Genomic DNA, 26,423 nt, shown 5'->3' on the forward strand with positions numbered 1-26,423 from the left:
ATTACATGCACATTAGCAAACTAATCCAAGAGTCTGAAAACAGAAAAGGGTTAGGATAAAATAAAGGGTCTTTATTTATTCAAAGTAATATTTTAAATCAACTGGCTGTTTTGCCAAGTGTCAAAGTTTATTCAAAGTAATATTTTAAATCAACTGGCTGTTTTGCCAAGTGTCAAAGTGTCAAAGTGTCCAGGAAATTGGTTCTTTTAGAAGAAAAAAATCATAATTACCTCAGAAAGAAGATCACCAGCATAGGCTGAATTACCTAATGCAATATGTCTGCCTCGGGATATACAATTTGGTAAGTATGATGGTGAATAAGTAACTGCAACCCTAACAATATTAAAAGAAAATATTATTTATATTTCAGCCAGTTTTTCTCATTAAAATGCATCATGACCCCCATTTATTGATGCATAATAATACGTTAACTGTTAATTTAAAGAAAATCTGAGTAAAAGTTGTAACTCAAATTTGCTGATACAAGGCAATGCGGTTGGTGGGCATGATAAAATATAAAATATAAGTTGGCATGACATTACTTTTAGAAAAGTCTAATCAGAAGAGTCATCTCAGCAAACTTTTCATTTTCATTTTGTTGTTAAACATGGATATTGCTAATAGACTGCTTCTCTTGCTATCAATCACTTGCTATTTTCTACTATAACTTGTTTTTCTCTTAATGAATTGTACCAATAAATCATATAGAAATTTCAGGAAATATAGGAGTTATATAAATGCAAATTATTACCTAGATATTCTCCCCTGTAAACAAAGCTACGAGAAATACATCACATATTCATTCCGAAGAAATTTTCATTGTAACATGATTTATATTCTTATGCTTCCATTTCATATATTTTCTTATGATTAGAGATTGCATAAGAATCATTTATTTAGGGATAATAAATGCATTAATGTCCAAATTATCTGATACAAGTTTTCTTTCTAATCTAGAAAAAAAAGTAGTAGTATTCTCTTTGAGTGTGCAAATAGGGTTCCTGCCCAAATTATAGAGGTTTTCTGAATGAAGTTTGGTTCTAGCGCAGAACCTGCATGTGGGACAACACAATAAATTTGTGTAGAGGAGGTTGCTGGGTGCAGTCAGACATATCCGCCAAAATAATATAGACAATACGGAAAAGAGGAGTGAGCATAAATAGGTTTGCTCATTCATTCATTCCTCTCTCAGTGCAAAGGAGCTGGTAATTGGACAGTAGTGTAGTAAGTGCTATTTTTCTGCTTATATGTGTTTCCTATTTCAGAATAACAGGAAACTTCTAAAATTAATTTTAATACTCAGAAAATGTTATGGAAATTGCAAAAAAAAAAAAAGGATGTGAAGACCATGTTAGTTCTGAGATGACAATTTGAATACTACAGCTGTAGAGAAATTGCATGATAATGAGTAATTCGTGGGAAGGTAAATGAGGAATCAGTTGAAAAATGTGGGGGATAAGTAAAATATGGGGTAGTAGCACTGGAGGAAATGAAATGAAAAGTTTATTCAAGCCAAGGTTCTCAACATTGATAATTATTTGTGTTTGACTGCTTGGAAGGCAGGACAACAAGGACAAATAGGCTGAAAAAACAGCTTCTATCCCAGGGCAGTATGAGAGAACAAGGCTAGGACCCTGAATTATTTGGGTAAATTAGATGAGGTTATTTGAGGAACCTGATAGACTCCATCTTGAATATCTGACCAGCAAGTAAGCTTCCCTGGACAATCACTGGTTGGAGCATAATCAGAAAGTTATAGTGATCTGATCAAAAATAACCTGATCCCTCCCTTTGTAACAGGGAGTAACAGGAAGCCGGTAATGATCATTGTTTAGTTCTGGGAAAGCGAGGTCCTTTGGGGCTTCCGAACACGTATGCTTTCGGAGCATTTGGGGAATTTAATTGCACTTGTATTTTTTGCACGCACTTGTATTTTTTTGTATCCAAGTTATGACACATATGATACATCATTTTGTGTATTTAAGGTGCGCCTATGCACCTTGTAGGGATTCTCATTTGCTTGGGAATCCACCTGCGCAGGTGTAATAAAATGGTTGTTTTCTGTTGACCATAGCCTCCTTGACCATTTTTTGGTATGAAGAAATTATATCTGGAATATTTTTCTATTGAATTCTATTGTATAGTGCAATACTAATGCAATATCGGGTTTTCAATTCAATTGTATATAATGTGAAGGATGTGTATTTGTGTTTTATTTTTATAGTTATAATGTAGACTGAAGATGGCATTTAATTTCATTGTACGAGGTGCAATGACAATAAAATTAACTTAACTTAACTTAAAAGCACTACAATTGCTAATTACCTTGCAGTGTGCATGACCACCCTGTTTCCCTGAAAATAAGATCTCCCCAGATAATAAGCCCAATCGGGCATTTGAGTGCATGCGCTAAAATAAGCCCTCTCCCGAAAATAAGCCCTCCCTGAAAATATTGCAACACAGCAGCAACCGTGAAGTGACCACACTCGCCGCCTCCTGCACCTCAAAAATATTAAGACCTTCCCGAAAATAAGGCCAAGCGCTTATTTCGGGGTCCAAAGAAAATAAGACCCTGTCTTATTTTCAGGGAAACACGGTATCTAGATAATCTGTAGCTATAGTAGATTACTGTATTATTGTTTTACTATAGCATCAATGAACAGTCTGTATTTTACTATATTACTAAAAACAACTTGTTTGCATTAATTGAACGTTGCACCTACTTGGATGTTGGTGCCTTTCTTGCAGGAATATTGTATGCTCTCAATATTCTGATAAGAAGTTTAACATCTCCATCTGTGACTCCCTGGGCTGCAACCTTTCGTCTCTCTTTCCTTTGTGGTTTCAAATGTCTTCTGCGTTCACTTAGCTTGAAAATGGCATTACTCAATTGGCTAGAACAAATGAAGAAATTAAAAAAGTTATTTTGATCAGACCGAAAAAGTCAAGCTGATGGCGTCAGCACTGTAATCAAAGCTCTTTGGTATTTATGTTGACTTCACATGTACATACAAAGGATGGGGATGACAATCACACTGCTGCAACTGTCTCCTTGACCCTCTCCCAATGGATGCTGCTGGATCCAATTCATGTGGAAACCCTTGTGTGCACCCAAAGGATTTTGATTATCGCAGTTTACCTGCTAATAACAGGCTGTTCATTGATGTCATCGTGCAAATGATACTATAGCAGGGGATGGCATTTACCACTTCTCAGAGCTTGAAATATATGCACAATTGGTTTTATAAAACAATTTCACTTCATATATTTTATACTGTTTACCAGATGCCACAAAGCATATCGTGTTGTAAAACTGTATTTGTTCTAGTGTTTCAATAATAAACGAGATCTTTCAGACTATTTTTTTTAACCTTTCAGTTTCATGTAGTAAGAAGTTTTTTTGGAATTTTACATTAGGCATTTGTACCCACCTTGGGCCGTTTTAAAATAAGTTGTTTAAAATTAACTACCTCATTGATATAATTTCTTCATAATCACTCACAAGGTCTGATAAATTAAATTTGTGCCTAATGGTCAAAATTTGTTTTGCAACTTGATTTCGCATCTAAAAAAAAACATAGTAAAAAAAAAGCATAAGTTCTCTCTAAAATTTAATCAACATGAGTTTAAGTCAGAAACAAAATTTATTTAGCTGTTGAAGGCTCCTTGGTGTTCTCTCAGCTTGGTTGTTTTCTTGCAGATGTTTCATTACCCAAACTAAGTAACATCATTAGTGCCATTACACTAGCACTGATGATGTTGCCAAGTTTGAGTAATGAAACGTCTGCAAGAAAACAAGCAAGCTCAGAGACCCTGAATTACAAATGTTCTCCTTTATTAGTATTTAGATGTTGTTCAGTGGTGGGATTCAAATAATTTAATAACCGGTTCTCTGTCCTAATTACCAGCTGAGTGGGAGGGGCTCCGTGGTCATGTGACTGAGTGGGCGTGGCCAACTCAACATAACTCACATCGATGAGTGCTTCGCCTTAGCTGTTACAATGTAATAAGGGTTAACCGGAGAGGCAGTTTCTGTAAGCAGGGCAATAAAGATGAGGCTAGAAACAACACCAGAATTTTTCCTTCCTGCCTTCCTTACAGGATTAATCCTGTAAAGTGGGGGGAAAAGAAAGGAGATTTCTTCCAACAACTTATTCTCTGAACTGCTTAGAAAGTTAACAACCGGTTCTCCCGAATAGGTGCAAACTGGTTGAATCCCGCTACTGATGTTCTTAATGCTTTGGAAGTGCCAGCAGAAATAAATACATTTAGAGTGAATTATCTAGTACAGGCATTGCTTGAAGCAGATAGCTATCAGCTTGGATCCAATACTGCTTTAAATATAATTTAATAATTAACTATAAGAAGAGTAAAATTTAATGTTTGGACCTTAGTTGGTTTATTTTTGTCAGCTTCAGTGAAATGGCTTATCCATTAGAAAAGGCATAAAGAAAAGACTGATCAGATATTTAATTTTTTAAAAATTGACATACTAATTTCATCTACATCTCGCTTCTTTAAAATTAGTTATGGAGTGGGAGGTTACTGACTTATGTGGATTATTAGAATTTTAAATAATTGGTTTATTTAATAGAGTTTCCCTCTTTTCTATAATTTAAACTTTTTTAAAGAAAGAAACATACTACTTGTTCTCCTTTTGGTTATCTAAATTTGTTAAATATTTAGCTTTATCATATATCTGCAGATTATTTTCAGTTACTGAATAATTTGACTCATGATTTTTAAAATCTAGCATTTATGTCATATCTCCACCAGTGGATCTCAGTACATTTGCCTATTTAAAAAATTGGCCCCTCTCATATTTAACATGGGGGAAAAAACACATTTGGAAAAATAATTAAACCTATTCTTCAAGCTGGTTTGGCTGTATTAAGAATGCAGTGAATGACCTCTGCTGTTCTAGATGGGTAATTTTTGAAAATAGCATATAACTTTGTTGCAATACATTTCCCTTAACCTTGACTGTTTGGGACTTATTAATGCTTTGCTTTCACTTGCAGATTATAGTGACAAAGTTTACAGAGGTCTAATTAAAAAGCATATTAACTTTAAACAAAAATATAATAGTATGTATTTTGATTATTCTGTTATTTTAAGGTAAAAACTAAATGTACCATTTTAAACCTAATTATTAAATACAGTGTTTGTAGAAAATTATTTTCTGTTATGGGTTTATGTAATCTGTCGTCTATTATCAATGGCTGACATAATAAAGTTATAGTACTAAATTAAAGTGAAAAATGTGAGTCGTTATATGAATAGAAATTAATTCTTACTTGCTACACAAGATTTAAATGAATGTATTTCATACTGATCAATATTCAGCTTTTGTATTAACAATATAACTGCAATGCATTACTTTAAGCAGTTTTTATGTTGATATAGCAATGTTACTTATTTTATTTTTGTTCCACGTGAATTATATATGGATTTAAACCATGGCTCTCTTGAGAAACCATCTGTATTTTGTTGCTGATGATTTAAACCATGGCTCTCTTGAGAAACCATCTGTATTTTGTTGCTGATGTTATTACAGCAATTATATCCTAAGCAGCATATACTTCAGAAAAATATACATATGTAACATTAGGAGACTCTTTCTATAGATGGACAATTGAAAGCACCCTGTCATATTGTATTACTCTGTGGTTTGGAAGTATTACTCTTTCGGATAGGAAGGCTGTGCAGAGATGGGCGAGGAGGCGGAAAATATTATTCAATGTCCACTTCCTTCTATGCAGGACATGGCATATAAGACTTGCTTAACCAGGGTCTGCAATATTGTCAGGGACGCTACACAACCTATCCATGACCAGTTTTCTTTGTTACCTTCTGAGAGGAGGCTTCGTGCTATCAGAAGCAGAACAACTAGATTCTGTAATAGCTTTGAACCATATAGTATCAACCTTGCCAACTCTCAAGAATCTTTTTTCTGCTATGTATTCAGAACGGACTGATGTGTGTGTGTGTGTGGGTGTGTTTTTGTGTGTGTGTGTGCGCGCGCGTGGGTGTGCATGTGTAGCATATGTATATGTGTGTGCATGTATGTGTATGGTTATAGAATTAGAATTTAATTTTTTAATGTGTGCCAGTATGTTCAAGAAAAAAGTGACAATAAAGGTTAACTTATTTTAAGACAACTGTCCTTAGGTTTGATAGAAATGGAATACTACATTATTTTTATTTTCAATGCAGTAGTTTCCAACCATTCATTTTCTAATCTATTAAAAACTGTCATACCATCCTAACAAAGTTGGCAGAACTATTTCTTTGTGCAGAAATAGGATCCATATCTGTCATAAACATGTCCTTTTCCAATTGGCCTCCATGTTCCTGAAAGAAGAAATGGATTGTTTTTATTAATTAAAAGGAACACTAGGCTGTTCAGCCAAGTAAAATACAGCATCTAGGTCACTATATTTATATTCTACCTTCTTGAAAGATATAGATTGTTGTGGTCTTAAGTAACAATTATTTAGCATTTAGAGTAGTACTTTCTATTCATTTCATACAGTGATATCTACTATAGAAATCTAATATTTTAGTACCTCAATTTATGCTGGTATATAATTTAAGTATTAGAAAATGTTCCACTAGTTAATCATATAACTCTTATCACACTTTTTAATGGGAGGACTGAATATAGAATGAATAAATAGTGTAACTAATGCATGCAAGGTGTAGGGAAAAAAAACAAGCAAAAGGAACCTCTGTTGATCCATGAGAAAAACTGAATTTGTAAAAAGCTAAGCCTTAGGTCTATCGATTACAGAGTCACTTCATAGAATTTTGTTGCCATTAAATTGTGTTGCCATTAAATTGTTGGAATACATTCCGGGTGTTTGTGTGCAGGGCAGTTTCTGCTGTCTGAAACACACATACACAGGGATGCAAAAACATCGCACCAGAAACATCTTTCTGGCCTAACGGTCATAACTCACTATGCAGCCTCATGTAACTATGTGAGCCAGTTACTCCCACACCTGCCCTTTCTCCCCCCTATGCTGTGCTGTAACTTTCTATTCCCCCTCTCCCCCTCCCAATGCCATGCAGCTTGTAACTTTCTGTTCCCCCTTTGCCCACCCTTTGCCATGATGTGATTTTCTATTGGTTTATTTGTAGAATGCTGTGAACTTTTCATTAGTTTACTTGTACCATGTGTGATTATATATGCCTTTTGATACGCTCCTTTTTGATGACGCTGTAACTAATTTTTTCTAATAAAAGAGCCCTTCAATGATCATTCGAAGCTTTTGCTCATCCCAAGGAATTTTGTCTGGTGTTTTCCTTTTGATTAGGCAAGGACACATGAGCAGCCCACCAGTGTGGCAACAACGCCGCATTAAATGGAGTTGCTTTCCATTACCTTCTTCTGTTTTCTCCCCCAACACCCCAATCTAGTTGCTTACTTATCACTGTGATTCTTTTAAATGCTCAGTTGATGTGTTATTGCATCTGTACAAAGCCATTATCAGAAACCCTCCAAAGAAGCTTAGGTGTGGGCTCACTGCTTTAGCCATCACTGGGAACCAGGCCAACATCGACTGGCATAGGCATTGGAAGAGGTGAAAGTAGAACATGGTGTGAATGCACAGTGTAAAATTAAACTTCAATATTTGTTCTTAAAGTAAAATACCTGAAAAATTGTGTCTGGGATTTCTTTGTCAAAGAGAGGAATTTGCTGAAAACAGTAGAAGCCCAACTGTCCTAAATTCCTAAGCTGTAACAGCCGGAAACGTTTGCAATTTTCAATATGTTCTTCAATAGCAAGGTTAAATTCTTGCAGTAGCTTAAGGCGAAAGTGTTTTGAATCACTTTTCTCCTGAGATTGCGCATACTGTTAGAAAATAATAAATATAAGTTGGGATAATTTTGATAAATACAACCAATAAATACAAAAACTTTACTGCTATGAACATTGTTCACATGCTGAAGAGGAGAAAATATAATGAAATCTGCAAAGATTTTGCCACTAAAGAAGCATAAGGAGAGCTAAATGTTTTGGAAAAACAAACTTATTCAGAAAATAATTGACTTTTTTCTTTATGTATGTATATGTATGTATAGAAACAGTAGAACTATTACTAAATGCTATGAAAACTTTTGTTTAGTCAGCATCTAAACAGAGCATCCAACATCTGTTACATTTTAAGATTATAATGTTTCTATTTAAAGAACCATGTACTGTAACTATTATAGTGAATAGATATCTATAATTCAAATACGTATTTATCCTTCCGTTTAATTAATTTTATAGTCACCTAATCAATGAACTAATAACTACAAGCATTTTGAGTATCAATTCCATAAGTCACATTATATGTACAAATGTTTCCACACCAGTCCTGTGTCTATTGCCATTCAATTTCAATTGTTAACTAAAATGTCCTGTATTATGAGAGAAAGAAAAACTCTCCTTTTGCATCTGCTCACACTGTAAACTGTACTTGTACTCTCATGTTTGTTAAAGAGGAATCAAAGCTACAATGAAACAAGTTGGATAAAAGGATAAAAGACGGTTCTAAACTTGGTTCTTGTAAAATTAATAAATAAGCGATATGATCATGTAGGGTTAAAAAGGAACAACATATACACACTTTTTACTTATCAAAAATTATTACAACATCCTATTTTAGTTTCTTGATCAGTGTTTCTAAGTCTTTAAATTTATTATTTAGAATAAAAAAATTATATTGTTTAACATTTATTACAGTTTCTTTCAGAGAACTCAGAACTTCATTACAGAAATTCCATCATTACCATAATTAACTCAAACAAATCTGAGTAGTAAGGATCATTTGGGTCAATATTTATATCTTTTGCCCAGTCAATTAATTTTTGGATATCAGAATGCCACCAAATTCCTGTCCCTTTTCCTGAACTGATGTTCCTTGGTACACTAAAACAAAAACAAACGAAAAAAACCTTAATGTGAAATAACAGTCTCATTATGATGCCACAATAGGAAAAAAGAAACCTGAAAGAATATAGACTTATTTTAACAGTTTAAAATAGTCAACGCATATGAACCTCAAGATGTATTCCAGCACTTTAAATCATACACTCAGAGCTACTAATTTAAGGGTGTAGAAACAGGCTGTAAATTATAAGAGTGTGGAAAAGACCCTTAAAAGAAGTCAGTAGGGTTATATACCTGAAATGTAGGCTACTGGGAGCAAAATTGTGCTGCATCTAAAAGAATGTAAGAAAGTAACCATTTCTGAGAATAAAAGTATGTATGTTCCTCTTAATTTTGGGCAAGATCTAAATTTATGGTTAGTTTAGGAAAACTTTGTAGCAATAATAGCTAGGACGATAAGCTGAACATGTACATTGCATTAGGAATATTGGTCTGTTCTCATTCACTGAGCTGAGGTGGCGCAGTGGTTAGGGTGCAGTACTGCAGGCCACTTCAGCTGACTGTTACCTGCAGTTCAGCGGTTCTAATCTCACCGTCTCAGGGTTGACTCAGCCTTCCATCCTTCCGAGGTGGGTGAAATGAGGACCCGGATTGTGGGGGCGATGTGCTGACTCTGTAAACCGCTTAGAGAGGGCTGAAAGCTCTATGAAGTGGTATATAAGTCTAACTGCTATTGCTATTGCTATCAGAGAAGCTCTGATCTAGACTCTGGTATAGATCCAAAATGGGAAAATTTCATGTCAGGCCCAGTTTAAGGCCCAAGGACCACTGGCCCTCCAATGATGGCTATTAAGTATAGAGCAAATTAACATATGACATGCTTACAATTAGCCATCCATGATAAATTTCTAGTTAATTATCTGGAGACAAGTTACGCCATCACAAGATTAGTAACACATGTCATTTATGACCAGTATCTATGCAATACAGAAACTTAATGCTAACATTTTCTCACTTTTCGAGCAAAATCTGAAGTGCATTAAGTCCTCACTTTCCAACCACTCATTCAGTGATGCTTTGAATTTACAATGGCACTGAAAATAGAGACTTACAACCAATGTTCCCTCTAATTTTTTTTCAGTGTGTGCGGAAAAGTATAGTGTTTGAGCAGCACATTTTCATGCCTGAGCACCTGGATTTTTTTAGCCATAATTGCCATCAGAGCAGATGTTGGGGAGGGGGGCAAGGAGGAAAAGGGTCCCCTCCCTCTCCCTCAGACCCTCAGGAAGGAAGGAAGGGAAGGGAGGGGGAGGGAAAGGAAATGGGAAAGAAGAAAAGGAAAGGATGAAGAAGGGAGGGAAGGGAAGGGAAAAGAAAAAAAGGGAAAAGGAAATAAGGAAAGGAAAGGAAAAGAGAAAGGAAAGGGAAAGAGAAAGGAAAGGAAAAAGGAAAGGAAAAGGAAAGGAAGGTAGAAGAAGGACAGAAAGGGAAAGGAAAGAGTGGAATGGATTGGTACTGCTCAAAAATCAAGTCTCAAGATCCCGTGGACCCCTTTGGATCAGGCAGTCCAACTCCACGCTGCTTCCCTCTCTCCGCAAAGCGAAGGGATCGCAGAAGGGCTGCTGAGCCCAGAACGTGCCTTCAGATGACACAATGCCTGAGAAACGCGGGATGTGCAGAGAAATGCAGGCCACAACTAGCAAATTGCGTTTTCCCAGGAACTGACTAAGCCCCAGAGGACCAATGGGAATTCTCCCTTCTGCAGCATCATCGTTCTCCTGGCAGAGTCTTCCTTGACTTCACCCGCTGGAGGAGAGAATTTGGTGCAGAGAGAGGAGGGGGAGGGAGGGGGAATATTTTAAGTCATATTTTAAGACATTAAAAAACACTGCGCGGAAGTTGGAAACTGCTGTGCGGCATTTTCTTGTTACGTACGCGGCCGCGCAGCCACACAGCTTAGAGGGAACATTGCTTACAACTAGTTCTTGAAGTCACATGATTGCGATTCAAGTGCTTGTCAAACCATGCACATTCACAATGATTGCAATGGCCCATGGAAACTTGTAGAAATAGGCTGTGCTAAGCCAAAGCCTGCAATTTTTAACTACTTCAAACTGGAGTGCAGAGGTAACACAGATATATGCAATTAGATTAGCATCATTCTATCAGCGTAGTTTCAAGATTATAATTCACATGATTACTGAGGCAAAAGCAAAAATAGGTATTTCCTCAATTTATGAAATACACAATCTATTTCTAGGAAGACTTAGAACTCATAGATTCCTTGCAAGACAAGGAAAAGAGATGCATGGCATGGTAGTTTGTGCATTGCAGGGAAAAATAGATTGTATAGATATTTTTTTACAAAAGCAAACAGTGAAAGTAATACATAAATATCATCACCTGTTGGAGGAAATAAATGCATGTTGAATAGTAGGAGCCAAATGAATTTCCTTATCATTAACTGCCCAAGATAAAGAATATATTAATTTTCCTGATGTCATAATACATAATTCTTCTGTTTGATTTTCACCAAAGAAAAAAGAAACATCTACAGTATAAACATAACCAAAACAAACATCATTGAAACACCAGACTTTTATTTCACTTTAAATGCCACATATTCATTGATGTAAGTTTTAGATGCTAACTTCTGAAACTAACCAATAGACTGTTCACTTGCTAATGACAAATCTTTGGCACTTAAAATTAGGGTCAAATTAGTCACAATAAAATGGATCTGGCTGATAAAAATGGGTATATGAGCATCTGCTTTTAAATTGTTTAGAAAAACAAAGACCTTTCATCTCACCAATCATAGCCTTATAGTCTGTTCCCATGTGTATTTTGAAATATACTTCAGGTAGCAATGAAAACATGAGGGCCACTAATTTACTAAGGTTTCTTCCTGGCACAAATAATTGAGATATATTACTAAAAATAATGGTAATACAAAACCCCGAATCATTTCAAAAGAAGGGCTTTGAAAATAATTTTAAATAATTTAGAAAAAATGTGCTACATTTGGAAAGAGTTACAAGCGTTTTTTTAAAAAATGTATCTGAACCCAAATATATTATGCTTGTCTCCAGCCTTAGTATGTGTCCAGCAATCCCAGCCTTTCAAGGAAACTCCTTCTTCTTTACAGTTCTCCATTGCATGAAATGGTCATTCTAGGAAACAGTGCAAAGCATTGTAAGAAGCCCAGAGTCGCTGTGAATGAACAAGTTATTTTTACCAGTAAAAGAAAGAAAAGGGAAACCTCAGAGGCATCTTTTTCAAAATTACACTTAATCCTTCTCTGCCTCTAAGTTTAACACCAAATACTTCTTTCGTTTTGTATTTAAAATTTGGAGAGAGAAAAACCACAGTGAAACTGAAAACCTGCCTCGTAAAAACACACAGTGAAACAGAGTAAGTAATTTGAAGAAGTATTGCTGTAAGTAACTTACTGCTTCCCACTGCTCCATCTGAAGGTTTAACTTGTTGTTCACAGCTAAACTCTACTTCATCCAAAACATCCTTGCTTTTCAAAATAGAGTTATTAGGAAGAGGTAAGTAGACTTTGGCCAGCAACATGTTTTTATTTGACTCCATAATCTACAAAATAATAAATTATATAATATAAAACCATCTGTGTCAAATAAGAATTGATATTAATTAACCAAAGTATAAGGAAGAAAAAGCCACAATAAAAATATTTTATATAGATAGAAATGCAAGGTTAATATTATAAATATATGTATCTAGATCTAAAAGGATTTTTCCCCATGGGTTGCTTCTACATAAGCAGAACTAATTCAGTATAATGAGTGAGTTTTTGGAAAGATCAAGGTACCCATCTTCCCACTGCTGAATAGCTTTGGGTCATTTGTTCTCCCTCATTACAACCTTTGTCATGGAGTGGTTGTTGTTGTGAAGAATAAAATTAGACAAGATTGCCATGTATATTGACTTCAGTTCTAAAAAAAATAGAACAGAGAAAAAACCCAAAATAGAATGCAATTAATAATAAATAAATAATATCTAGGGGCCAGTCAGTTTTTCAGGATTGCACAATCTTACACTATAGTGAAGGCACAATGTTGTTATAAATATCAAAAAAATTAAAATGTAAACAAAATCAATGTTTTGAAATCAAGTCTTAACAAAAAATGCACAGGACATAGCTACATCATGAAATTCTTCCCTTTTGTGGGGGTGTTATATTTAATTTTGTAAATTGGTGGATACCATACAACGAGACCACAAATATTGTAATGTCAATCTACAATGCACATTTGCAAAAGAACCGGTGTAATCTCCTGGAATATATAAATTACTGATCGCAGCACATTATAGGCAGTCCTCAACTTATGACCACAATTGAACCCAACATTTATACTGTTAAGTGAGAAATTTGTTAAGTGCCCCATTTTATGACTTTTCTTGCTTGTTAAGTGAATCACTGCAGTTGTTAAATTAGTAACATGGATGTTAAGTGAATCTGGTTTCCCCAATGATTTTGCTTATCAAAAGATGACTCCAGGACACTGCAACAGTCATAAATGTGAATCAGTTGTCAAGCATCCAAATGTAAATCATGTGACCATGAGGATGCTGCAACGGTCATAAGTGTGAAAAATTGTCATAAGTAATTTTTTTCTGTGCCATTGTAACTTTGAACAGCCACTAAGCAAACTGTTGTAAGTTGAGGACCACCTACAGTATTTCAAACATTATGGAGGACATAGTAAGTTCATTCAACAAGCATGTCAACTACATGCTTATCCTGAGATAAAATAGTTAAATATAAAAATTCCCCTCGAAATAATAGGAACAGAACAACGTTCAATTAGATGAAGGTTTTGTAAAGAGAAGATTATTAGATTTCAGATGCAACATTCACATCTGCATAGATACCTCTAGCTGAAGGGATTCAGACCAGTTTAAAATCTGAATTATAAAATGTTGTTGGAATATAACTTTAAAATCATCACAAAGAGAAAACTCTGGAGTGCAAGAGACCAATTTATTATTGTAATATATTTTAATAAAATATTTCTCCATTTTGACCTTTTCTCTTCTGTTCTGTTCTTCACTAAAAATGAACAAATTAAAGTTAATATTTTATTTAACCATACTGTCACACAAAAGAAACTACACATAATTTTTTGCAGGAAAAAAAAAATGAAGAATGCATTTATAGGTAGTCCTTTACTTAGGACCACAATTGAGCCCAAAATTTATGTTGCTAATGAGAATGACTGTGAAGTGGTTTATAAATCTAATTGCTATTGCTATATCCATGTTTTTCAATGTTGTTGTCACTTTGAACAGTCACTGAAGAAATGGACATAAGCCAAGGCCTAGCTGAACTATTAACCACAGTATTCTTCTGGAGAGCTTGAACGAACTTCAGTTCAGTTGGACCGCTCTGAGTTCTACGAGAAGGCGATAGAAAGACCTATTCTACAGAAGATTGCAATGTAAGGTGGGGTACAGGGAGGAAAATTTAAAGATACCAAAGGATATATCTGCATTTAAAAAAAAAAAATTAGCCATTGAAAAGTGAAACAAATATGAATGATACTCAGAATCAATGTTGCCTATATGCAATAGATAAATATTTAGATTGAACAAGAAATAGATGTAGAGATAAATGAGAAGTTAGGCATTTTTTGTTTATGTATGTTTAAACAATAGAATGAGGATTACTTAAATATGATAAATGTGATAGAGATTACCAATACTGTTACTCTGTACATACACAATATGGATGTATATTTTTTTAAAAATTAAATAAAAATATAATTTACAAAAAGTGAAACAAAGTGGGGAAAAATGTGGAACTCACAGTGGACATAATTTTGCTGGTGTTATTTCCGATATAAAGGTCATATGAGGGACGAAAAATGTTTTCTTTCCTTCTCTAAGGTCTGTTAAAGATTGAGAGGTACAAACAGAATCCAAAGAATCCTAGAATTCAATATTAATATTTTGATTATAATCAATACTCTCTCAAAAGATAATATCTGCATTTTTTAAAATGCATTTTATAAAAATTTCTACACAGGTTTACTGATTTCACAACATTTTATTTTTCCTTTTTTTTACCTCTTTTTCATCATCTTCTGATATTTTGGCTAGATATTCATCCAATTCAGAATTATGCATTTGCCTTGAATATGAAAAATATATGAAAAATAAACAATAGACATTCAGGAGTACAGAGTTAACAAAAATGTCCAAGTTATACATTACTTTCTTCCCCTCATTTTTAGTAGGAAGGAGAATACAATTAACAATGGAAAAGTGGGGATAGTCTTTTCACTGTCCTTGATACCCATTGTAAAAAACTGCAGTTTCTACTGATGATTTTGCATTGAAAAATGCCAGCTATTAAGAGAAAGACACGCCGAACATAGTCCAAGGTGAAATATAAGCTTCATTAATTATTATTATACCAGCACTAAATTATAGTCTCGGAAGCAGCAGTGTATGATTAACATATTGCTGCAGTCACCCCAGCCTATTAATGATTTTAAGGCCACAAGGTTATGGCATTTGGTGATAGCATACAGCCTATCCACCGATTCTGTGTGCCATATCATATTCTAGCAATAAACAATTGCATTTCCCAGTAATGTTTCAGAACCCCCAAATTCAACTCTCTGTGTCCTGTTCATAAGTATAATTTAATGCAAAAATTAAGTATTTATCATTTAGTGGTAGTTTTAATTTTTAGAATTTTACTTGACCTTTTACCTCCCCTGTGAGTTCGAGTAGCCCAAAGCAACCCAATTAGTTGGACAGTTAGTTGGACTCTCCCTAATCCTTGTCCATCATCTTAAATAGCACCACTTTGGCTCTATCAGTTCTCTCAATCTTTCTACTGTGTATCTGGGAAGGGCACTTAAAACAAGAATATTTGGTTAAAAGTGGATCTAAAACAACATACTACAATTAACATTAATTATGGCTTATAAAATTTAATTAGTAAATAAGCCATAAATTTAGATTAAACCATAATATTCAGAAACACTTTCAATATTCAAATATTATAGGAATAAAAATTAGCAGCCATTTATATTCCGTTTCTATTGAGCTTTCCAGAAATTTCTCTTCGTATCAGGCCAAATGCAGATTTTATGTCTTCTAGGCTTCTTCTTTGTTAAAGTTAAAGATACATATTTTTCCAAGATTGCCATGATATTACTTTTTATAGAGAATTAATACACAAATTCTAATCGCATTATGATTGCCTTATACATCTACCTTTGAAATTGAATCTTTACAGTTGTACTGGTAAAGCTTTGCTGTCTGCGTAAAGCCTTCATCTGTTTCCACCCTTTCAGCATATTTTGTATTAAAGAATAATCGCGCTGTTGTTCCTTGTCATATAATATTTTAGTATTTCTTTTTTAGAATGAACATAGGGAAGAAAATTACAGTGGGAATTCTACTTTTTAAAGGCACAATAAAAGCTAAACATTAATTTCTCCTGTTGGGAATGCACATACACCGAAAACCTTTTCTTATATACTTATGCAAAGAACAGGTGGCCCTCAGCTTATGATCACAATTGAGTCCAAAATTTATGTTGTTAAGTAAGAATTTGTTAAGTGAGTTTTGCCCCATTTTACGACATTTGTTGCCATAGTTGTTAAGTGAATCACTGCAGTTGATGTTAGTAACCTGCTTGTTAAGTGAATCTGGCTTCCCCATTGAATTTGCTTGTCAGAAAGTTGCAAAAGGTCGTGGTCCCGGGACCCCGCAATGATCACAAATATGAATCAGTTGCCACGCTTCTGAATTTTGAACATATGATCCTGGGAATGCTGGAAAGCTTGTAACTGTGAAAAATGGTCCTAAGTCACTTTTTTCAGTGCCGTTGTAACTTTGAATAGTCACTAAATAACTGTTGTAAGTCGAGGACTACCTGTATAAGTGTCTTCTTGTGAAAACAGAGATACACCACAAAAAATAAAAGATTACCTGAGACATTTTTAAAAAATCACTATTGTTTAATGAAGATCTTGAATTTCCATCACACTTAACATTTTCAACATTCGAATAGAGATCATGAGGTTTATTTAATATTAAAATTAATATTAGAATGGAATAGAATAACTAGTGAGACTTCCAGGAAAATAACGGTGGACTGAAAGTGATGGCAATGGAATGAGGGCAAAAGGATCAGCACCTCAAAAGTCCCCTTTGGATAGAAAAAAAATAGAATAGAAAAATAGAATAACAGAGTTGGAAGGGACCTTGGAGGTCTTGGAGGGGAACTTAATGTGGACATGAAAGGAGCCCCCAACTGGCTGTCCCCCCAGGCAGTCGGGATGTCACTGGTTGATCCTTTCACCAGATAAGTGTTTTGGTGCTTCTGATATGGGAAAAATGCTTTATGTTGATTTTTATGTCATAAAAAGTTTTATAAAATATGTAAACTTCCCGATTCCACAAGAGTCATAGGCTGTGAATTTTAGCCCATTCGAGGTGCCTTCGTTGAAAATGTTTTACCCTATTGTTTTGCCTATTAAAGATTACAGACATAAGAGTTTTTAATAGTATATAAATTTCAGGGACTGTAGAAATAACAATAAAGCAAATAAAATAAATAATACCATTAATAACAACAATAATAACAAAATAACGTATCTGCAGCATGTTTGAAATATTCCAGGATAACAACATACCTGATTTGTGATTTGTAATCCTTTATAGTATTTGTACTCAACCGGCCTGTTTTTAAATTTGTTTCTGCTAGTTTTGTTGCACTTATTAAGGCTTTTAGCTATAACAAAAATAATTTATAATTAGTTAATTGTTATTAGTGAATTAGCATTAACAAGTAGAAAAAGCAGTCTGTAAAACCGATGCGTATATTTATAGTGGAAAATGTCTACATTTTGCAGTCATGATGTAATAACAGAAAATAAAAAGAATAGTCATAGACATTCTGCATAATTCCAGCAGAAATATTTGTTTCACAAAAAATGAATAATCCTCAAACTTCAGTGTAAAAGAACTAAGTAATTTGGCTTCATTCAGCCGGATATTATTATTAAAAGAACTTTGCAGTAGAGGATAATTGGTCTCTCTAGAATCTTTTTTTATGTTCTGGAGATTTAATTTTAGGAAACCAAACAAATTATGGCCATAAATAGCTCTCTATATGGTAAATGGAATTTTTCATCACAATGTTTTAAAAGAGATGTAAATATTTCCATTATCATAAATTGACTACAGTTTTATATGTCCTATTACAGGTAATCCTTGACTTACAATTGTAATTGAGCATCCAATTTCAGTTGTAAGCTGTAACAGACATAAAGCAAATCACTACATGATTTCACCTGATTTTAGCTTTTTTGTGGCAGTTGTTAAGTGAATGTGGCAGTCATAAATCAAATGCAGTGGTTGTTAAATGAATGTTGCAGTTGTTAAGTGAATCCATTGTTCGCTATGGGGTGCTTTGCCAGAAACCAGAAGTAAATGTTTCCAGTGAAACATTGTGACTGCAGAATGTTACAAAAGGCTGTAAATGTGGGCTGGTTCCCAAGTGCCCTAAATAAATATGTAGCATGAATGCAATTCATGCATTCAATTCAATTTATGTTTAAACAAAAACAGTTCAAAGGCTGGCAGGGAGTGGGGGGGAAACAACAATTCACCATATATTTCTAGGAAATATATTTTAGACTCTTTTGAATGTTAATTTGACATGTTAATAATAAATTTATTGTCTCATCTATGTTGGAATATTGTAAGCAATATAGAAATAGAGCTCTAATCAAGTCAAAGTTTCAAAATCAATATGTACGGATATTATGACAATATATATTGAAGTTAGGGATATTTCTAGTTTTCAAATTGAGACAATCTGGTCATTTAAACAACATCCTTTCAAACAACATTATAACTAAAATATAACTAAAGTATTCTCTTACTTTTTCAGAAAGCAAGTTAGTAACATTTTGCTCTTGTCTTTTCTGAAAACATTCATAAATATCAATCAATTTAACAGCCAACACTTGCTCATAGTTAAAAAGAGGATGATGACTGAAGACAATACTTGATATGTTAAGATCTAGTTGATACATTTTACAGTCATCAAACTTGGTACAATTTTCCAACTCTGGTTGCGTTGCCTATTTTGTGGGGTAAAAAACACAAAATTTTCTTTTAAAGAAATAAATTTTGAACAACAATACAGACAGTACTTCTATGTATGCACATTTTTAGAGCAGGCTCTGTAAATGAATCCAAAGTGAGAAAAACCTGTTTGGCCTGATAGATAAAACTTTTTATGAATCAACATAGAAAATTATGTTTTTCTGACACCATTTCAATTTTATGAAATATTTCAGACTTAACTATTAGATATGAGATTGGGTCAAATACTAGGGTTTTTTGTACGAATAAACAGCAATGTGTGACAAAGCCATGGATGTGATTGGGTACATTTGTATCCCCTAAAAGATTTGATACAAAAACCAAAGCTGAAAGGCCTGAATAGGCAGCTAGGCTTTAAAAACTAATTCAAAATGAGCAGAGATCTCTGAGATGTTTGCCGCATGCTCGTTCATGTATCCTTCAAAGCAAATTATATCATAGCATCTGCACCTATCTTATGTAATTCCAAATGCTAGTACAGCCCTTGCATGAGTAACACCCCCTCCACAAATTGTTATTTAATTACCGTGAGGGGAAAAAATACTGTCAGTGTTCCTGAATGTATGTAACACTTCTAGCAATACAAACTGAATGCTATCCAATGAAATATATCCCTTTGTGAAGTAGTGTGAAAGAATAAAAACAAACCTTTTTGTATATTGTCTTTAATTCTGTGACAGTCTTAACAGGGAAAGACACTACGCCATGGCTTGATTGCTTGACCGGAGAAGGTAATGATATTATTTCCCCACTTTCTTCAAACCAGCCTTTTGCCTTGATAAGGATGATTCAAAAGCATAAAGAAAATCAAGCAAACTAACAAACATAATTTTTTTAACAAACAAATTGTTTAGAAAGTAGTTCTTTAAAAAAAACGCAAAATCATTTTACCCCTTCTCGCTGAAGGCGATTCTCCATTTTGTGGTACATATTCCTAGGAATATAAGGCTTTCTTGGAATGTAAAATCCTTCCTCTTCTAGGAGTCGTGGTGACATATTGATTGGTAGCTTACAGCTATGTGTAACTGAGAATAATTAAGATGACTTCAAGAATGATGTATACTTAGAGATTGCAATGCTCATTTTCTTCCTTTTACTAGTTACATACTGAGAAAAGAGGTATACATGAAGACATTTTACACAAGCAGAGTATATAGTTTTATTATGGAGGGGGAGCACCTCTTTGACATAGTGCCATTATGCCGTTTTTTGCAGCATAGAAATCTTCCCTAGCATTTACAAACAGTTTTATGGTGAATTGTACATCAGTATAGATAGGTTTAGTGAAAATGCAAACTACATTAAATTTTGCACATGATAACAGTTCTATAAAATCAGTATCAAAGTTATACTATCTTTGGAAAGTTACATCACCTGGTGATGTGCTTGGAATAAAGAGTTGGTTCCACCCCTTTTCCTTGTCTACTTTATTGAAATTACAGGCAGGAGATTTTACTTCAAGTAATTCTGTCAACATTTCTTTCTCATGGACAAGCAGTGGAGTTTGCTCATTTAAGTTTTGAAGGCAGCCATCTGTTGATTTCTATTGTTCATCATGAAGAAAAACAATGTTAAATAATACATTCGGGAATAATTGAATACAAACTAAAATGAAACATATTTCAACTTAATTCTTTGAAGTGATAAAGGTAATACCTAGAAAATAATCAATATGTTCATAAATGAAATCCAGTCTGAATGAAAAGCAATGATATCTACTGTTTTCAATTTCCATGTATCTTCAAAGTTTGGCTGGAAATTTTTTTAATCATTTGGAGTAGATGTTGAAAACAAACAGAATTCCAGTGGCACAATAGTAGATTCTACTTATGTAGACAGTAAATAGAGGGATATCTTTATTAGAAACACAAAAAGGTGTCAAAAGAGACACATTGTTACCCTCAAAAGATGGGTAGTAGAAAGGCTATAAATATAAATATTTTAAATATACAAATTTGATAATTTGGTTTTTGATTTGTCAATAGTATTAACAAAAAATTGTCCTATTTGAAATAATTTAAGATAATTATTTGATCATTTCTGTTGAATTTTATTATATCATTTAACTTGACAAATTTCATCAAATATGCATCAATGACCTACAGAAATAAACAATTCCTCAGTGTTCATATTTCTGTTTTTTAAATGTAATTCTTCAATACTTATAATTTTCTAACTCATTTAAAATAACTTCTTTAACAATTCAATAACTTATTAAACTAATGATGCAATCCAATATACATTGAACAGGGAGCACACTAAGGATATAAAAAAGTTTTGGACTGAAACAATCTGGCTCTGGAACATTCTATTTTTTGCTTTGAACAGGCTAATGTGTACAATGTGGAATTCCTTTATGAACTTCTAGAAGTTGATTATTTGCAATCAGAAGTGGTCCAGGTATTTGACACAGAAACACACTTCTAGTAGTATATAGCATTCTTCTTTTACAACAGCTTCCCACTTCTGCAAGGGGCTATTTAGATCCTATCTAAAAAAGAATACTCATAGTTCAATGTAATTTATTAGTTCTCATTTGGAGCCAGTAAGAGGATGAAAATGATACAAACTTTCTGCACTGAACAATTAAAACCAATGGTTGTTGCTTCTTCCATTTTTAAAAATTATTTTGAAAAAAAAACAATGCAGCAATTTTTAAAAAGACTGAAAAAAGGCAGGATATTAAAAAAAATCATATTACTTCTAATCCAGTTGCAAATGCACTGTTTTTATACATTAAAAACATAATATAATGTAATTACATATAAGTACATATTACTTCCATGATTATAGTGAAAGATTTCCAAGAAACTATTGAAGACTTACCATATGAGCAAAAAGAAAAAAATAATAAAATAATATTTACTTGATGTGTGTATACATTCTGAGACATTAAAATAACATTTGAATATTGTTTATTTCATTAAAAACAGTAATGAAGTATACAGCACTATATCTAACCTATTTATTAGAAAGAACTACAAGCCACTCAAATAAAAGAAAAGGACAATTCATATGTAAAGAATAATAATACCTGTCCAACATTTGTATCAGGTTCTTTCATATTGGAGTGCTCTTCAAAAGTTGATGTAAAAAATTCAAAACCCACATCTAAGGGTACTTCATTCTAAGAGTGATAATAGAACAGATATCTGAACAACTGTTGATAGATTGGACCAGTCATAGAGCAACCTTTTATCACATGGCAAAAAAATAATAATCTGTATTTATAATCTGAGAAGATATCTAAGTATGTATAGACTGCTACATTCACACTGATTCAAAAAAAGGAAATTATTATTTAAATTGCATAAAATACTATTTAAAACTAAAAATCCATTTTAAATTAATACATACAATATTTCATTAACCACTCAGTTATCATTTGAAACATTAAGAATTCATGACAAAAGGATTCCAGTTTAATACTAAGAATAATTGATGTTAACTTTCTGGCAAATTCCATTAGTGATCAGGTCAACACAAAATTGTTCAAAAAAATAATTGTGCCCATTTTCTGATATTCCTGACATATGTAGCTATAGAAACTAACTATTTATTTCACAGTATTCATTTCCGTGCTTGTTGGTAAGGTTGATGGAAAATACAGTGGTTACTAATTACCTATTTTCTATGGCATCATCAGTTCTAGGAATGATTCATATTATTTATTGTTTCAAGTCTGGCAATTAAAATTTAGATACGGTATGTTCGTACTTATTGAAACAAAAGAATGGGGATATGTCAGCAAGTTAGTTCTGTTGCTATCAATTTTTTGCTATTTAACCTTTCATTGTTATATTTGACAGACTGAAATCCATATTTAGCTTTCTGCTGACATAATTTCAAAGGGCGTTTCCTGTTTTTTTATTGTTGACCTTTCAGATATAGATCATTTTTATTTTATTAAGCTTTCTGGATCCTCCCTGATGCTTGTACCACTAATTTTAAAATAAATATAAATATGAAAAATTGAAACATAAAACTGAATAGAATTTTGCTAGAAAACATTTTTTCAAAAACTAGATCAGATTTTAAAAGGAAGGAAAACAATTGAAAAGATTATGTTTTTTAAAGTTAAAAGGAATAGACCCATTAGGATCAATTAGAAGTTCTCCTAGATTCAAGCTTCCTGTTGTCTGGGGAAAAAAAAAATCCTCCAATGTGCAACTTTTCTTTTTCTTCACACCAACAATCGAATAAAGAAGTACACGATCTGCAGCTATTTTCTAACCAAGATGCAATCTTAAAACTCAAGTACAGGTAAATATGTGCAATTCATTTGCTTTCATTTTTTCTTTATGTCCCATAGTTGCAACTTTGTTATTATTTTCTTTGGCCATTGAAAGCTCTGAAAAAAGATAAACAAATCTCTTGTGTATGCTCTATTTCTAATCCTTTTACAAGATTACAGATATGTTTGCACAGTTTATATAGAACATCAACTTTAACTTTTAATAATATTAAGTAAAATATTAAAAATTAAGAAGGAATCATTTTTTTTAATTTATGTTAGGCAGTACCACATAACTACAGTTCTACAAAATTGTGCCTTTCTCTTTATTAATATCCTGAAACTGAATCAAACTATAGTTCATTACTCTCGGGAATCTTTTTCACAAAAGTTTTGTTACCTCAGCATTTATTTCTTGATTGTTTTGAAAACCTGCAGCAGAATTTTGTTTGTGAGAAAAATCTTTTTCCTGCGCAGCCTAAAATAAATATTATGCTCTATTTAGTATATCACTTTTAACATACACATTAACAACTAAAATCACATACAAATTACACATCACATAACCACTTTTTTTCTGGGACACTTCAAGTGATGTTGAAGGTGAATATTTTACATTAGATTATCTTTTATTCCTTTCATAGAAACTTAAATCAATATTCTGTATTTTTTTTTCCATTTAGTTACAAACCAATTAAAACTATCACCTTGACAGTTTTCAGCTTTTCTTTTACTCTGTCCCGTAATGCTTCAGTTAATGTATCTTGTTCTTCTACTTCAGCCACATCTAGAATCAAGAAAACATGCATTTTTAGAATGCAGTTTGTGCCAGAATTATTTCACTGTCCCTGTAGTATATACTGTAGATCCAACAGTAAAATACGTTACTATATTTTTTTAGTTTTTCAAGCTGCTAAATGGTTGCGTTCTGCATATGAACCACATACAGAGACACACATTTAGCAAAATTCCAAATGAATGCATATTTAATAGGATTGTGCTCTGATTCAGCTTTCAACCTGACATGAGAGTCTCTGATAGCCTTATCTCTGATTCAAAATCGTCACGGAATTCTACTTCTAATATTTTGAGATCATGAGTTTGTGAGATCAGCCTGCTGGAAAAGAGAGGATGCTGTGTTTTGCACCCAAAAATAGGGGAAGGTTTTTAAATAGTAATTTCTGACACTTACCCATATTGGTGGGGAGGAAAGGGAATATTGGACTCAGGGATCAACCAGCATATCTACAAATCAAATTGAGCTCTATAACATAAGAACCCAATTCAGTTTTTGGGACAAGTAATACTTTGAGGTGGATACAAATTTCCATAATTGCCCATAACTGATTCTGCTCCAATTACACTTCATTAGTGTTGGCATTATTGAAGGAAGTTAAATCCCACAGCTCTCCTAGAAAAAATGAAATATCCTGGGAAATGTTGAAAAGGCAGAATATTATATTTACCTGGATAAGAAAGGGAGAGAAACATGTCTTTAGGCACGAAACAGACTCACTCTTAATAGCCCCCACTTTCTCAATGGGCCATTAGGGGCCCTGAACTGGTCTTCTCTACATAACAAAGATAGGATTTGCCTTCTACAGAAACTCACCACATGCATCTGGCAAGAAGCAATGCTCAACCAAACGACGGCCTAGAGGGTTGCCCCTGAAGGGCTCCATGGGAGCCTGACAACTAATCAGAATATATTTCTTACACAGGAACAGGAAACAGAGAGGTGGACCACTGTACTGTGATATTTGAACGTTCTTGTTTTTCACAGTGCATCTTTTTTCATTCTGATTTTCTCTAATAAGGTATTATATTGAGAAGTCAAGACAAGATATCTTCCCAGGATTTTTTTTTAATAGTGAAAAGTATGCATAAAAGCATAAAATGAAATAAAGATCCTGCTAAATAAGGATAAAGTGAAATAATAAAACTCAATTTAAGGCACACTAAATGTTTCTAAATTTCATATCCACTCAAATAAAACATTGAATTACCTTTCTGTGGAGTTTGTTCTTGTGCTTCAATTTGTATTCTTTCATCATATAGGTTATCCTCAGTTTGCTAAATTGAATAAGAAAAATTGCTAATAAACTATAACAACTACATTCCCGTATGGCTGATTGATTGATTTAATAAATTTATATCCCATCTTTCCTCCAAGACAGATATTTGCAAAACATTTTATTTTCCAGGTGTTTCCATTTAAATCTTCTTATTTCCCACAATAAGAAGCTGATCAGATTCAAAAAGTATCAATGTAAAACAATTATTTTTGTCCATTTTCATTATACACTATGGTTACTTGTTTTATAGATCTCTGTCATGTCTATTTTAATTTATGTATCTCATATTACAACTTTTCCTCAGCTTGAACATTTTGGTTGCTCTTTTTTGCCTCTTTTTTATAATACAGTTATCAAAGTTCAGCAACCCAAATTGTGCATTGTGTGGGTTTACACTGTGTATTTAAAAAAAGGCATTATAGTATTGGCAGTTTTATTTTCCATTCCTTTAGTTACTAACATTTTTTCAACAATTGCCACAACAGGTCACTGACCTCAATTTCCATTCATTTATATCTGAATTACATTTTTCCTTGAATTATATTTGCCATTTTAACAAGTAGCATTTAGTATTTTTATTTGATATACTCTTAAACCTGTGCAATACATGCAGAAAACAATAGAAATCAACAAGGTAGCATAACAAATATTTATCTCCTCAAATGTTATATTACTTTGTAATTATTTACCTATGCTTTTTTGTTTTTATCTTTCAGGATAAGTTACAGTCTCCTGAAAATTGGCTACCTGCTAATTCCTAAATTAAGATGTACTAGTCCCAATATGTACCATATCTTATGGGAAATCTATACAGTTTCTCTAGAACACAAGTGTCAAACTCATGGTGACACTTTGCCATCACATGATGTTCTGTGACATTTTCCCCTCCAAGGAGCTGGGTTGGCATGGTCTACGCATGAGAGCCGAGGAGAGAACTATAAGAGCCGAGGTGGCGCAGTGGTTAAATGCAGCACTGCAGGCTACTTCAGCTGACTGCAGTTCTGCAGTTCGGCTGTTCAAATCTCACTGGCTCAGGGTTGACTCAGCCTTCCATCCTTCCAAGGTGGGC

The 26,423-nt window shown here is 33.5% G+C and overlaps 1 protein-coding gene across 1 annotated transcript in view; it reads right to left on the minus strand.

Annotated features, from left to right (window-relative positions):
- Positions 1-26,423, minus strand: part of LOC106539441 (protein CC2D2B) — a 47,585-nt gene that overhangs the window by 20,426 nt on the left and 736 nt on the right. Inside the window, exons 3-23 of the mRNA XM_087702382.1 lie at positions 25,286-25,352; positions 23,987-24,066; positions 23,680-23,757; positions 22,080-22,172; positions 20,420-20,588; positions 19,937-20,070; positions 19,694-19,819; positions 18,820-19,020; positions 17,566-17,663; positions 16,139-16,279; positions 14,978-15,041; positions 14,718-14,839; positions 13,784-13,961; positions 12,334-12,481; positions 11,285-11,432; positions 8,782-8,920; positions 7,658-7,858; positions 6,262-6,354; positions 3,471-3,565; positions 2,724-2,894; positions 231-333 (exon numbers count right to left, since the gene is read on the minus strand). Of these exons, the coding sequence (XP_087558508.1) occupies positions 231-333; positions 2,724-2,894; positions 3,471-3,565; positions 6,262-6,354; positions 7,658-7,858; positions 8,782-8,920; positions 11,285-11,432; positions 12,334-12,481; positions 13,784-13,961; positions 14,718-14,839; positions 14,978-15,041; positions 16,139-16,279; positions 17,566-17,663; positions 18,820-19,020; positions 19,694-19,819; positions 19,937-20,070; positions 20,420-20,588; positions 22,080-22,172; positions 23,680-23,757; positions 23,987-24,066; positions 25,286-25,352 (2,649 nt within the window). The remainder of the gene's footprint in view (positions 1-230; positions 334-2,723; positions 2,895-3,470; positions 3,566-6,261; positions 6,355-7,657; positions 7,859-8,781; positions 8,921-11,284; positions 11,433-12,333; positions 12,482-13,783; positions 13,962-14,717; positions 14,840-14,977; positions 15,042-16,138; positions 16,280-17,565; positions 17,664-18,819; positions 19,021-19,693; positions 19,820-19,936; positions 20,071-20,419; positions 20,589-22,079; positions 22,173-23,679; positions 23,758-23,986; positions 24,067-25,285; positions 25,353-26,423) is intronic.

Source organism: Thamnophis sirtalis, unplaced genomic scaffold, assembly GCF_051295495.1.
Source record: "Thamnophis sirtalis isolate CommonGarterSnake01/CBP01778 unplaced genomic scaffold, rThaSir2_p1.2 scaffold_15, whole genome shotgun sequence".
NCBI lineage: Eukaryota > Metazoa > Chordata > Lepidosauria > Squamata > Natricidae > Thamnophis > Thamnophis sirtalis.